We start from the raw sequence: 14,256 nt of genomic DNA, 5'->3' as shown, positions 1-14,256 counted from the left end.
AACAGGTTATGTATAATTTATTTTTTTCTGTCTAGAGTTTCTTGTCATTAAAATCAAATGTCAACATTTTAAAATCATATACACGCAATAATGCATTTAAATGTTAGCACAGCTCCTTAAAAATTTATACATATGTACGTGTTTTTTGTTTACTTTTGGACAGACAAAAGCAGAAAGTGGTCATTCAGGCTGTAAAGGGATGGGACACAGGAAAAACAGTCCATACCCACCAACGTCCTACAATAGCAAACCAATCCCCATTCCCCAACATTTAAGACAGTGATACAGGCCCCTCCCATGTGGAGGAGCTAGGAAGGGATGGAAAAAGAAAACAGTATATAAACATAAAAGTGCCCCATTCTCCACTACATACATAAATGACACTCTTGTTTCCATGTCATCTCAATTGACTTTCCCACCCCTCAACCAATCGGCAGGTTCAGTAGTGTGCAGACAAGGTGGTTGGTGGGGGGTGGTCAGGTGTCTGTCCTTTACATACATTTATTAGAAACTATGTTACAGAATTTCCCAAGCATGAATTACAGGCAACCCACTAGCACATCAACTGTACAGATCTTGGCAGAGCCAGCAAATAAAGGTCTAAATCCCACATAGCAAGGTCATCACCAATAGGTAGGAAGCAATATATACAGCTGACCAATCAGGGAATCACTATGGTACAGAAAAAGTACTTATAAATTGAATTGACAATTTCATTATGTTCTGGGGGCAAGGGGGGCATGCTGCTCTATTATACAAGGCAGAGGAACAACTGCCTAAATACATGAAGCTCTGCTGTGCAGCTTTACTTGAGATAAAAGGGGTGTTGACAGTTTTTACAGCTGAGTAGTCAACATGTGGGCTTCAGACCATGCTGATGGTTATGGACCATTTGAGATATGTTGACTATGTGAGCCACCACTTCTTTGAAATTATTTCCCAATGCTTACGGTTTACTGAAGTGGGGTGAGTCCAGCGTAAGGAGCAAGTGCAGCAAAACAAATTTAAAGAGTAATAACATTATTCATAAGGCAACAAACAATTACAAAGAAAATGCTGGTAAAGACAGAATCTGTTGATATGAGAAGGGAGAATATGGGGGTCTCATGGGTGAGATGAGGGACAGCCAGTGGAAATAAACTAATTGGAATTAATAGATAGTCTATAGTGTATGTAAAATGTCCAAAGAAACCATATCCAACTTCTAACACACAGACAAGCTGGAAAATACCCAATACTCCTTCAGTTGAGGCCACAGTGGAGAGACTGAGGAATTAGAAGGTAATTCCTGGTTTTCTGAATTTTTCCTTTCTCTCCTGAGATCATCAAGGGGTGTCACAATTGACAAAGAAACTAACTTTGTACCAAGCAGCAGAAACTGTAGTAAAACGCCACAAGCAGGTTTGGATCCTTCTGAAAAAAAAAAATTACTTACATTCTCAAACGCACACATACCAGCCTCTTTGAGGATACGCTACTTTGTTGCCCGATCCCACAAAAGTTGATGAGATTTCACACCCATGTCTTAATAAAATGCCCAATTGGTAAACCATGCAGAAGTGTGTAATATAATTTAGATCTGATTCATTGGATGAAACTTTATGCAGTATACATGTCCTAGAACTATAAAACCAAACATAAGAGTCCTGGTTTATCATTTTCATATAAACACTACATCTAAGTGTCAGTAACCCATGTAATGTGTGGTGGCCTCTAACATACTACCACTGAATAGTGCAAGGATGGGAGGAGGGGAATGAATGGAGAATTATGGGAGGACAACACAGTTTAAAGATGAGTCAGAAAGCAACAAAAAGAGACAGCAGAGGAGGAAGAGGAGGAGGGGAGAGAGGTGTAGTCCGAACAGCTCCGCTCAGTCTAGCTCAAATTGATATCCATCCCCCTTCCTTCCCTCCATAGCCCTGCTTTTCCATGCAGTGAGGGTGGATGAACATATGGAGGATGAGGAAAGAATGGTGACGATGGTTGGGAAGGCAGGCGAGAGAGAGAGACAGAGAGGGGAAGGAAGAGTGAAGGGGGCTTGCTTGGTCATTAGCAGCCACAGCCTTCCCTCTGAGGCTGTGGTTCACTGGTTAGCCGGCCGCCCTGAGGGGCTGATGGTTTGTGCTGGACCCCTGACTCAGCAGCATTCAGGTCCAAGCTGCCATCTTGGATGTTCTGGTAGATCTTCTTAGCAGCTTCCAGGAAGGCATCCTCAACATTTTCACCTCTGAACACGAAGCATAAATACAAATGTGAGAAAGGAGGGACATGAGAACTAAGAGAACATAAGCAAAGTGATGTTTCATGTTTGGTAGTTACTGAAACGTTGTAGTTTTGCAGACTTACGTTTTTGCACTGGCTTCCAAAAACAACAAACCTGTGGAACACAAGACAGACCGTGAGTCAGTAAACCTTTACCTCCTGCAAACATGCCTTAAATCCTGTGTACTCCTTCACCTTTACTTTAAATTAATCAGATTTCAGCCTCAGCAATATAACAGATATAAACAGTAAAAGAGTGTCAACGTTCACTTTTCTTCCACTGAAATAAACCAAAAGTAACTACGTCAGATTTGTTTCAAAATATTTGGACATTGTTAAAATCCTTGTGATGCTTGCATTGTTAAACATGTTGATGTGCAGAAAGCATCTTGAGGTCTTTTGAAGAGCTGAAAGATGAAAAGCAACTTTTTAACAGCATTGTCACTTTCTGGCTCACCATTCTCCTCTGCAAACTGCTTTGCCTCTTCATATGTGACATCTCTTTGTGCCTCCAAGTCTGCTTTGTTTCCTATGAGAATGATCACCTGACAATGCAGCAACAAGAAGGAATGAGACAATAATATAAACAATTAGAGAGAAATTAGCGCCCCAAACCTCCAAAAAAATAGTGAGAAAAGCAATTGCTGCACAGTTGAGTTGCCTATTAAGAGATGGACTACGACACAAACTGTCCAGGCGAATACACTAATCAGTGCCCCAAAGCAACTGTGATGCAATTACACGTGTAATGTACTGATGTAACTGACACTTTACTTCACTGCAACTCCGGTATACTCAGCCTACATCACATTTTATTTCAGTTCTTGCAAGGATTATTCACCCTGTGTTAACAACTAATTATCCGTATTGAGGTGTAAATTAACCTCTGTTAGGGAGCTGAGTCTGCATTAAAGAGTGACATGCACAGATTTAACAACTATTTGGTAGAATTTCTACTAAATTGACTGGACTACAACTGTGCCACTACATGGTCATAACAAGATAACTTCAGCAAAAACAGACAATAGCTTAATCTAAAGACTGAAGGTTTTTTCCCCCCTCACATAGAAATAACTTGCCTGCATTAGCACTATAATATTGTAGATGAAAGAAACAACAAAAACTAACAATTAGGACAATAATCACAATAGCATAGTAAAGTTTTCCATGTGATCTATACACTCAATAAATAAACACACTACAGTACAGCATGAACATCATTTATATAACATAGCTGATATAAATAAAGGTCTGTGTTAACTTGCCTGTAAGACAGAGGTCAGTAAATGAGAGCAGTGTTGATTTAGAGCCCATTATATTTATTAAGAAATCCAATATAAGAAATGGGCAGAAGTCAGGAGCTTTAAACAGTCTCAGGGAAAATATACAGAGAGCAAACTACTTTAAACCAAGTACTTACAGTATTGGGATTGGTGAGGTTCCTCGCATCAGTCAGCCAGCTACTGAGATGGTTGTACGTGCTTCTCCTGCATAACATCAAGAGTAAGAAATTTTACTCGGCCAAGAAAACACATCATTGTGCAATTTTTCAGGAGGGATAAGGTTAGCGACTGCTACATTATAAGGATAGTCTAAAAATGAACACAGGACATCATTAGAGTAAGTGAACATTTGGGTGTTAGATAGAATTGCAATTTGCATTTGGTAAAATAAAATAAGAAATCCAGAGATTGAAACATAGAAATCTAATTTTCAACATTACAATGTTAAAGTGAAAATAAATGGCAACGCTTTAGATGACAGCCCGCAACTTAATTACAGAGTAATTACAGTGGACTCATTAGAAACAGAGGTGTGTCTCCAGAGTACCTATGGATGTATATTTGTTGCCACTTGATAACAATAAGAAAACTTTGGGGAATAACAGGGTAACAAGATGAGAATAAGAAAATTGCCAAATTTGTAAGAATATTGTAGTTGAGTGATACTTATTAAATAATTACATGATACGTGCAAATACTTAGTGTAACTACAGATAAGAGGGTAGGAGGCTCCACTTTAAATTACATCCCCCTTTGTTACCGGTTTTTAAACAGCAGGTACAAACAGGATATAGTATTTTTTGAGAAGAAGCAGAAGCTCTAACCCACACCTATCCTGTGATATTTAATTATTCAGCAAGTTGTTTAGGTTCAACTGATTTAAATTAGTTTTCCATGCCTTGAGGCAATAATAATTGCCATTTGTTTTCTTCAAAAAGCCTCTCGCCCTCTTCTTATCTGTAGTTACAATGTAAGTACAGCAAATAAGCAGTGTAAATTAAAGTGGAGCATTTTACTCTTAGTTTACTACTGTGCAACTACAAATAAGTGTTCACAGCTTTCATTAAATTATTTAATAAGTACCCCTGAACTACGAAATACTTATACTGTCATCTTGTTACCCTGTTATTCCCCAAAGTTTGCTTATTGTTATAAAAGTAAAAAGAAATAAAAATCCATAGATACTGTGAAGCTACACTGTTGTTACTAATAAGTTCACTATACTCACTCTCTAGGTTGCGGGCTGTAAACTAAAGCTTTACAAAATAAATTTAACCAAACTGATTTAAGGCTCAAGCCTGGGCAAGTTCACTGAACTCTATTGTATAGACTGGACTGGACCATACACTACAATTTTTCTAACTTCAGCCAGAACTAATGATACAAACACAAAAACAGATTGTTAAAGACACACCCCTTAATTACAGGATTTAAGTAAGTAGTTATCAGCTGTATCATTACATTGCCCATGTATGACACAAAGAACACAGAAGAAGCTGTGTGTAGCCACATTAACCATCATGTAAACTATTCATTCATTTTTCCAGTCAAAGGGGCTTACTGGAGCTGGGTGTGGTGTGGACATTCCACATGTTCAATTGCGTTTATTTGTTAGGCTGATGCCATCTAACAGTTTGGGCAAGAAGGTTGGACACAAGCTGAAAGACAAACTGTTAAAGTTTGTTCAAGAGAAAGTCTGTGGGGGTGGAATCGGTAATCAGATCCACTTCTTACATACAGTGGGGCAAAAAAGTATTTAGTCAGCCACCGATTGTGCAAGTTCTCCCACTTAAAATGATGACAGAGTTCTGTAATTTTCATTACTTCAACTGTGAGACACAGAATGTGGAAAAAAAAAAATCCAGGAAATCACCTTGTAGGATTTTTAAAGAATTTATTTATAAGTTCTTGTGTAAAATAAGTATTTGATCACCTACAAACAAGCAAGATTTCTGGCTCTCACAAACCTGTAACTTCTTCTTTAAGAAGCTCTTCTGTCCTCCACTCATTACCTGTAATAATGCCACCTGTTTGAACTTGTTATCTGTATAAAAAATAAACTGACTACAGCCTCAAAAAGTTAGACTCCAAACCCCACCATGGCCAAGACCAAAAAGCTGTCCTGTGAGCTGTGTGAAATGCAAAACTGCATACTCAATAAATACTGTGGTGTAAAGCAGAGGCCATGGAACAGTTGTGTAACATACTAACAAACATCCTGTACCCACCTGGTAATGTCATAGACCATAAGTGCCCCTGCTGCTCCACGGTAGTAGGAGCGGGTGACGGCCCTGAAGCGCTCTTGACCTGCTGTGTCCCAAATCTGGAGCTTGATCTTCTGGCCACTCACCTCAATTATCCTTGTACCAAACTCCACACCAATTGTGTGAGGGCAGTCTGCCATGACTAGGGAGGGGAAGTGAAGCAACTGTAAATTGCATTTAATTTGTTCTACTGTTGAACACTCAATGCTTTTAAATTTTACAATATGCATTTCTGTGATCATTTGTTATGATTCAATTTGATACGTTTTAAAATGGCAAATATGTACATTCAGTGTGACCGGCAATAGGTTTAAGTTGAAAAGCCTAGCGTACAATAACATACTTTTTTGAGAGTGTGTAACCTCTTTTGCACTCACACACCTCCGCAGTAAGCTAGCAGCAGGTGCATCAATAAATTAATCTTTAGAGCCATTGCACTCACAGTTGTCTAAATTTAAAGTTTCAATACCCAGAAAACAGCTAATTACTTCAAAACCGTGTGTGCGCGCGCACATGCATGCAGGATGTGATCGTGAATGAGGACCACAGCATCTGGCTTGTTAATAGTAGCACTAAACACAACAGAGCTGAATGGTAATGGGATGCTGCAGCTGACTCATGCACAGAAGAAGAGTCTCTCACTGTTAAGCTCACACTCTACTTCTATGCCTCTGACTTCCGTTGGTGTAAAAGGAAATCTAAAGCAATTTAGGCACTCCAGTCAAACCTGGCAACCTTACACACACACAGGCACACACAAATAAAACAGTTAAATTCAGGGGTGCACTTACATTTCTTTTCTGTGAACTGGTGAAGCAAACATGACTTTCCTACCCCCATGTCCCCTTTGGGGGAAAAAAAAAAAAAAAAACAGAGAGAGAAAACTGCACATCAACTAAGGAAATTATTGAACAATTCCCTATACAAGCCTACAGCATTGCCCCCACGCACAATGTTGCAGTCTTTTTGTGACAGTGGAGCAACAGCAAGAAGTAGACTTGAATGTACTATGTATAGATCTTCGGAGGATACTATAAACAATTTTTTATAATTATTTTGACATTAATGGTTGTTTCATCCCTAGATACTTGTTTGTGTAATCATCTGCAACTCAAGTCTTTGTTTGTAGCCATCAACAAAATTGGAAAACAATTCAGGAAGAAACAATTTCAGACTATTTTCTAAACCAATATTTTGAAAATGACTTTTTCAGGGGGAAAAAAGTTTTATCGAAGGAGATAAAAACCAAAAGTAAAGTAGCAAAAGACTAGATGTTTAATTCTGTTCTTATAGACTCATTAACGACAGCTTAAGAGTGTTATCTTTGAGGCAGGGCATTTGACAGAAGAGGATAAATAGCGCAAAGTCAGTGTGTTTATTCATGTCTGTCTGTAAATGTATGCACAAGTAACAGTAGTTATGAATTCTCTTTGAAGTCTCACTAAACAAAGCAAATATAAAACATAATTTTAAAAGCATTTTAGAAAATCATTACACAGCGCAGTAGTGTACACTAAACCAGAACTCAGATCATCCGCACTGCTGGTGTTGCCCACTTACCGATAATTATGTATTTGAAGATGTAGGAGTAGTTGTACGGTGCAGTGGCCATTGTGGCTCTGAAAGCAGAAAGAGGGGGAGTTTAAGCCATGTTAAATTGTCAGTAGGGAGAATTGTTTGACGACATATGTAAAGATAAATAAAATAAATATTGTTGAAATTTCCATTTATATTTCATTAATATACACAACATACATTTGAGGGTTAACAACAATATACAATATCTAGGTGTTTGTTTTATTTTATCTAAATAACTCAGCTGGTAGAAAGGGTTGTCCACTAATATTAAAAGGTAATAAAAAAAGTTGGAATTTTTTTTATGACTTAATGACTTTTTTATTAAAAGTTAAAAATAACTAAAGGATTCAATATTGTGAAGGTATTCTTATTACTTGAGAAGCCAGAAATACTAAGGGTTATAGTGAAGAATAAATACTGTTCACAGCTCAAGATAAAACCCGAGACTGAAATGAAAAGCAGAAATAAATATGTTGATTAATTGTTTATCTGAGACATAATATAACCTCTATAGTCACACTTTACAACTTGTATTTAACAAACAAAACAAAAATTGATCCAAATAACAAAGGACCTGATTGAAAGAAATTGTGTTTTGAACCTTAAAACAATTACATGATATTAATACGAGGGGCCTATAATAATATTGCTTAAGATACATACAGGCAGGAGTGTTATTACGACCTTTTTATTATAAGAATGAAATGGAGCCTAAAAAAAAAAAGACAATTTTACCAGTAAGAGTAAATACATCTTTACTGATGTCTGTAACAACGAAGTTTTCTTGTTTATCATACCTACAGATGTGGAGATACCTGCAGGTAGCACTGTTCTTCACAGTAAAATAAACTAGTTCACAGACAGCTTTTACCAATTGCAAGATTTACAGCCATTTGGTCAACATGGTAAAATACCAGGAACTATTTATGGATGTCATTTCATTATGTCATTATGGATGAGATTTCACGTTTTGGTAGAGTTGACAGATTATGTTTTGCTCACATCGAGGCTAATTAACATTAACTGCAGCACAGCTATACTGCTGTGGTATTTAAGTTTAAGCGTGACAGAGTTTGGTCTTTCAGAGAGGAGAGGTTTAAACACTGTTTGTTGACCTCCAGTTGTTTTTAACCAGAAACAGCATTGATCAACACTTAACAACAATGAATATTTTCTAGTTTGTTAACAACAGAGATGTTTTGCTTTATTCAAACATGGTGAACTTTCCTCTGCACTGCACATTTCTGTTATTAATGCTCATTGAAGTTAGTTAAACACAGGTAGGACAGCATAAAATGAAAAAAAAAATTACCCAGTCTCTAGTTTATTTGAAATGAGACATTGTTGACACTTTAAGATCAAACACGCTTCATGCAGCTCTACAATGCAATAAGATCTTAACTAAGCTGTAGTGGGGTGACACACAAATCAATCAATTGTTTTTATTTTTTCAATTGACCCATCTGGCAACTTAATGAAACTTTTCACTTGCCCAATCAGTTTACTTGCCCCAGAAAACAGCCATACATTAGTGTTGACCCCTGAAAGATCAGTTCTTAAGCTAAATAAGCTAGTTCTTAATAAGCTATTACAGCCATAATAACATGAGCACCAAGGATGGCCAGATCCTACAGTCAACATCAACTGCAGAAGTATTATTAAAACCAAGAATCTTCCTGTTTCTCAAGATTACTGCTTTTTAAATGATGTAACAGATAAGACTGTCCAAAAATATAAATAAATAAAAGAAACTGAACATTAGTACTTTTTTATTTGGTTGGCAACAAGGAGGTGCTAGGACTGTACTTCCCACACACTTCATATTTCTGCTCAAATGAAAAATTTGTTCATATTGTCCATCAATATCAAGAAAAAATATGCAGACACTTGTTCCAGTAAATCTGTTCTATGTTCAAATTTCACTTTTCAATAAGGAGTATAATCAATTGAGATATAATTTATAATCATCAAAAGATAACAACAAGGATGCACCTTTAAGTCCGGATATTAACGGATTTCCCCCCCCCCCCCCCCCCCCCCCGGAAAATACTGGAAAATTTCCACCCACCCCAACATAATATAAAATAGGTCAGGTGAATTGGTGCCATGTAGTCAGAACCTGCTTTACTTTGTGTTGTTTCTGAGTCTGAATTTCGCTCCGCCTTTCAATTGCTGCACCAAAGTTCACTCAGCCTGAAGTGTGTTGCATATTGCAGACACTTTATGGGGCCTTACCAAGTATTCAAAGACAAATCCCTGAAAGACTAGAAACAATGAAACCTCAGCAGCCACTGTGATACAACAGAGAGTGGCACTGACTGGCAACACCTGCAATCCTGCCCATAATGCCAGGCTTACTAGATCTTAATTACATTAACCTACAGTCCACAGCTTGCAAGCAGCAGCCGCATCACCCTGCTGTCTCTCCCTATAATGACAGTGTCAAACTGGCTAATTTTTAATGGCACAGGAAACAGTATAAATGTAAAGAGTTTGGCAGTTATGTTTACACAAAAATACTTCTAGCATCACAATCTCAGAGCCAAAAATAGCTTTGCCACCTATCTGATACCTAGTGATGCTTCATTGTTCACACTCGACTCACAGCACATGTAGCACACATCCAGGGAAAGCCTTTGAATTTAAATCACACATTATCACCACTACTAGGAATAGCAAGAGAACATTCACCCAAATACAACGGTTAAATCAGCCAAAGTGAACTTGTTTGAACTTGTTCAGATTAGTTTAAAAAAAAAAAAAAAAACAGGATCTAGACATGTATGCAATACAGTTTGTCTTATGACCAATTTTAATGTCAAACCAACTTTTTAATGTCTTCTCCTGACATTAAAGCTACGCTGATGTGGTAACAAACAAGGTCTGCTTTATAATTATGTACTCAGATGGTGCTGTAACTGAGAAATAAATACTTCAGATGTGTCATCATATATTGTGCAGCATACCACTCGCCAGCCTGGTAGTTTTTAGGTACCTGCCGAGGAAGATCTGCTTTAAACCAATATTTCTCAATGATCTGCAGCTCAGTGAAAACTGTTCTGCAGCTAAAGCAGTTCCTGGAAGCTGAAATCACTTTGCCACATCAGAGCACAGTACTGGTGTTATGCACATACTTCACTGCACACAGACTGGCCAGATTAATGCTGATACAACCAAAATAAATGTGGATGGGGTGTGATAGGAGAGCCTGGAGAGACAAGCAAAAGAAATCTAAGTAAGTCTAAGTAAAAAGATGACTAGAAAACCTTTATTTGAAAATTAAAAGGACCTGCAATACCACATAGTTGAGATTAATTCAGATCAAGGTATAACTTTAACTTTTGCTTTATCGAAAGCAGTAAGGCTGGATTCAGACAGACAGCTGCCCTATGGTAAACTAATTCAAGTGAACGCGTTAGTGGTGGTGGGTTTTTCCATGTACCAGAAGGACAATATATGAAACAAAATAAAATTAAGGTGTGTGTTTAAAATTTATCAGATGCCAAACCATAGCACAGTAGTTTCAAAAAGCCTGACAGAATTTACAACGCATACTGACAGTAATATGTTTTTCAGTTACAAACCTGTGAAGAAAACACAATACATCTAATCCCTGAAACATCACAGTTTGAGAACTTATCTCTGAACAACAATTTCATTTAGTGTTACAAACTCTGCAATTTCCTGAAGCAAAATACGACCGCTTAATAACAGCTGAACGTGCTCATCTGTTATGTATTCTAGATGTTAGAATTTTAAGCTCTATATCAACTTGCAGAGCTCTTTGGCAAATACACCACCTAGGTAATGAAAACTAAAACTAGTCTGCATGATCTTGCAACTCAGATTGATTGATATGAAATGCATTAAACTGCACTGCTCAGGTCACATGAACTTATCTAGAGTTTAAAGTTTCAAAATGAAGCATACAGTTACTAGCCAATTACTAGCCTTCAATATCTTAATGTACTTCTGATGGCCTTTTTATGGCATCTATGCCTACTATGATGGGAAAGTGTTAAAAAATGGTATCCAAATTCAGTTGTGACTATCAATTGACAAAGGATTCTTTCGTCTTTGTCATGTCGCAATAAACTTATTAGGTATCCCTAAAGGAGAAGACGAGTCAAAACCATGTGACAAATCTGCAGCCTCAGCAATTCTCAACTAACTGAATTTTCCTACTGAAAAAACTTTTGAAGTCTTTTCTTCTTCCAAGGGCTATTTCTTATAGATGCAAGTATACATGATTTATAGGTATCTTTGATCCATCAGGAAATAATGACAAACACATAGTCTCAGTATATTCCTAATGCTCAGTCCCAATATTTCAAATCACGTGACTCAGTTCAAGCCCTTAAAAAAAATTTCAGATTGTTTTTAACGATTTCAGCTTTTGCATAACTGAAAATCAATACACAACCACCGTTGTTGTGTTTTTTGATCAAGCCTGCAAATACAGTGTGCAGTGATAGACACAAAAAGATACCGAATTTTATTGTGGACAAAGGCAGATATCCAGCTTCCCTGCACTTCCAACCATTTCGTCTACTTTGTAATGAGCTTGCTTTTTAAAATTAAAGCAACGTAAACCATCTGTTTAGAAAAGTAAAGCCAATGAGGAGACTAGCACACCGTGTGCTGAAGAGTTAGCATAGGATTCATCTACAACAATTTGCCCACAATACTTTAAAATGGTACAATTATCATAAAACACACAGCAATATGAAATGGATATTAATCACAACACCAAACAAACGTGGCTGGTGCGTCTGTTAACTCTTTATTCTAAAACTTTAGCTAACGTCATGACTCTTCCCCGACAACGGTGGCTAGCTTAGCTTAACAACCGGTAAAATGTAGCATCGGTTTGATTAACGTCAACACTCTGTTCCAAGCCAAAGACTACCGTAAACGGACAAAGCAAAAGAAGAATATAACCTGACATTCACCTAGTTACCTGGTTAGATGGGTGTGTCTTAGAAATATCACGGGCCCAAGTTAACGGTTTTGACAGCTAATTTAGCGTTAGCTAGTTACCTGCTTGCTGACATCAATGGATGCATGTTTACAACGAAATACGTAGCAGTAAATCATAGCAAAAAGATATGTCGATTCCCTCTAGCAACACACACAGCTGATTTAATGCCAGGCTGTTAGCATAACTAAGTTAGATACCTATTTAGAATTAGCTTAATTTTACAAATGTCATCATATTAATTACACCTTAAAAACGACAGCTAGCGACGGCTTTAGTCTGCTCGTTAGCTAGATGGTTGCGAGGTTTGATTATTCTGGATACGCGGTGTAGTTAGCTTGTCAACTCATATATGGTCATCACTGATTAAGGCCACTCTTGGCTACATAAATATTATTTATGTTTAATGATACAATATCCAATTCTTGGTAAACAACGAGAGGGACCAACCTAGTATCAGCCATCTGTTAGCTATTTTAGTTAGCTTTCCATAGCTGGTTTAAGGCAAACACAACCAGCAAAACATTTCATATTTTAAATATAAGTATCTCTACGTTTATTAGATACTATGTGTGTGTAAATATAATTAAGGCTTGCCTATTTTATCTCCTTACCAGCAATTGGGTCTTTTGAGCCTTGTGTTGATGAGCTGTGCAAAAGAGGTATGCAGGTTATCCTGGCTCAAGTGAGATCTGCCTTTCCAAGATGGCTGCCCACTGCACAGGGTTTCCACTGCTTTCTACAATGGGCTTCTGGGACAAAGAGCATCAAATTAGGTGTGTACACCAATGGTGTGCACTGTTTCGTTGCGCCAAGGCCACCAGCCCAGGTGTATTTATAAACACAACAAAAATCAGATAATGAAACCCATCATCATTCATCAGTTAGCTAACATCCTAAGATAAAACTGAGTGCAGGGATTTGATAAACACCAGCGTGACCTTGGTTCAAATTGCCCACCTCAGCGTCCTTTCACCTTTAAGTATTTATAGCCTAATAACCATGATAGATACCTTTAAAGACCTACCTCACTTTGATTTACAAACGTGAGCCCATCTCAACTGTATGGCGTAGAAATAAAAAAAAAGTTTTCTGTTGTCTGAGAGATTGTCACATGCAAGCAACCAGTTTAAGGAAAGCATGGCTCTAAATTGTTGGTTTAAACATTTGGAGCTGGGCGTCATCTATCCTGCAAAAATCCCCTTGTGTTAAGCACAATTCCTGCTCCAAAAGTGCATTTTTGCATCCCCCACATGCAGATTTGTCTGGGTTATTCAGTGTTTTGTGGCCTATATCAAAGTTTTTGATATGCAAATTCATAGACTGCTTCTTCTTCTTCTTTTCCTTTCGGCTGCTCCCTTTCAGGGGTCGCCACAGTGAATCATGTGCCTCCATCTAACTCTATCCTCTGCATCCTCTTCACTCACACCAACTAACTTCATGTCCTCCCTCACTACATCCATAAATCTCCTCTTTGCTCTTCCTCTAGACCTCCTGCCTGGCAGCTCCAACCTCAGCATCCTTCTACCGATATATTCACAGTTTCTCCTCTGAACATGTCCAAACCACCTCAATCTGGCCTCTCTGACTTTATCTCCAAAACATCTAACATGAGCTGTCCCTCTGATGTACTCATTCCTGATCCTGTCCATCCTCGTCACTCCCAAAGAGAACCTCAACATCTTAAGCTCTGCTACCTCCAGCTCTGCCTCCTGTCTTTTCTTCAGTGCAACTGTCTCTAAGCCGAACAACATCGCTGGTCTCACCACCGTCTTGAACACCTTTCCTTTCATTCTCGCTGATACTCTTTTATCACACAACACACCTGACACTTTTCTCCACCTGTTCCAACCTGCCTGCACTCGCCTCTTCACCTCTTTTCCACACT

The 14,256-nt window shown here is 38.0% G+C and overlaps 1 protein-coding gene across 2 annotated transcripts; it reads right to left on the bottom strand.

Moving 5' to 3' along the window:
• Nucleotides 1-2: 2 nt before the first annotated feature.
• Nucleotides 3-13,122, bottom strand: rab14l (RAB14, member RAS oncogene family, like). 2 transcript variants are annotated; one of them, XM_067485309.1, is made up of 8 exons: nt 12,983-13,119; nt 7,373-7,431; nt 6,604-6,657; nt 5,777-5,954; nt 3,686-3,752; nt 2,723-2,810; nt 2,350-2,380; nt 3-2,230 (listed from the first exon to the last, which is right to left on the bottom strand). In XM_067485309.1, exons 2-8 carry the CDS (start codon nt 7,422-7,424, stop codon nt 2,053-2,055), a joined length of 648 nt encoding a protein of 215 aa, XP_067341410.1. In that variant the 5' UTR covers nt 7,425-7,431; nt 12,983-13,119; the 3' UTR covers nt 3-2,052. The 2 variants fall into 2 exon arrangements, with proteins under 2 accessions (XP_067341410.1, XP_067341411.1); XM_067485310.1 differs by lacking the exon at nt 6,604-6,657 and having other exon boundaries at nt 12,983-13,122.
• Nucleotides 13,123-14,256: the final 1,134 nt, after the last annotated feature.

This window comes from Channa argus, chromosome 18, assembly GCF_033026475.1.
Source record: "Channa argus isolate prfri chromosome 18, Channa argus male v1.0, whole genome shotgun sequence".
Classification (NCBI taxonomy): Eukaryota; Metazoa; Chordata; class Actinopteri; order Anabantiformes; family Channidae; genus Channa; species Channa argus.
Note: the sequence above shows the minus strand (reverse complement) of the source record. Positions and strands in the feature narration are given on the sequence as shown.

What these genes read in the sequence shown, in the direction of transcription:
- rab14l (XM_067485309.1), bottom strand. Translation starts at nt 7,424, where the DNA reads ATGGCCACTGCACCGTACAACTACTCCTACATCTTCAAATACATAATT. An exon ending in CCAGTTCACAGAAAAGAAAT is followed by an intron (nt 5,955 to 6,603) that starts GTAAGTGCACCC and finishes TCCCCTCCCTAG; the next exon opens with TCATGGCAGACTGCCCTCAC. An exon ending in TTGGAAGCCAGTGCAAAAAC is followed by an intron (nt 2,231 to 2,349) that starts GTAAGTCTGCAA and finishes CTTCGTGTTCAG; the next exon opens with AGGTGAAAATGTTGAGGATG.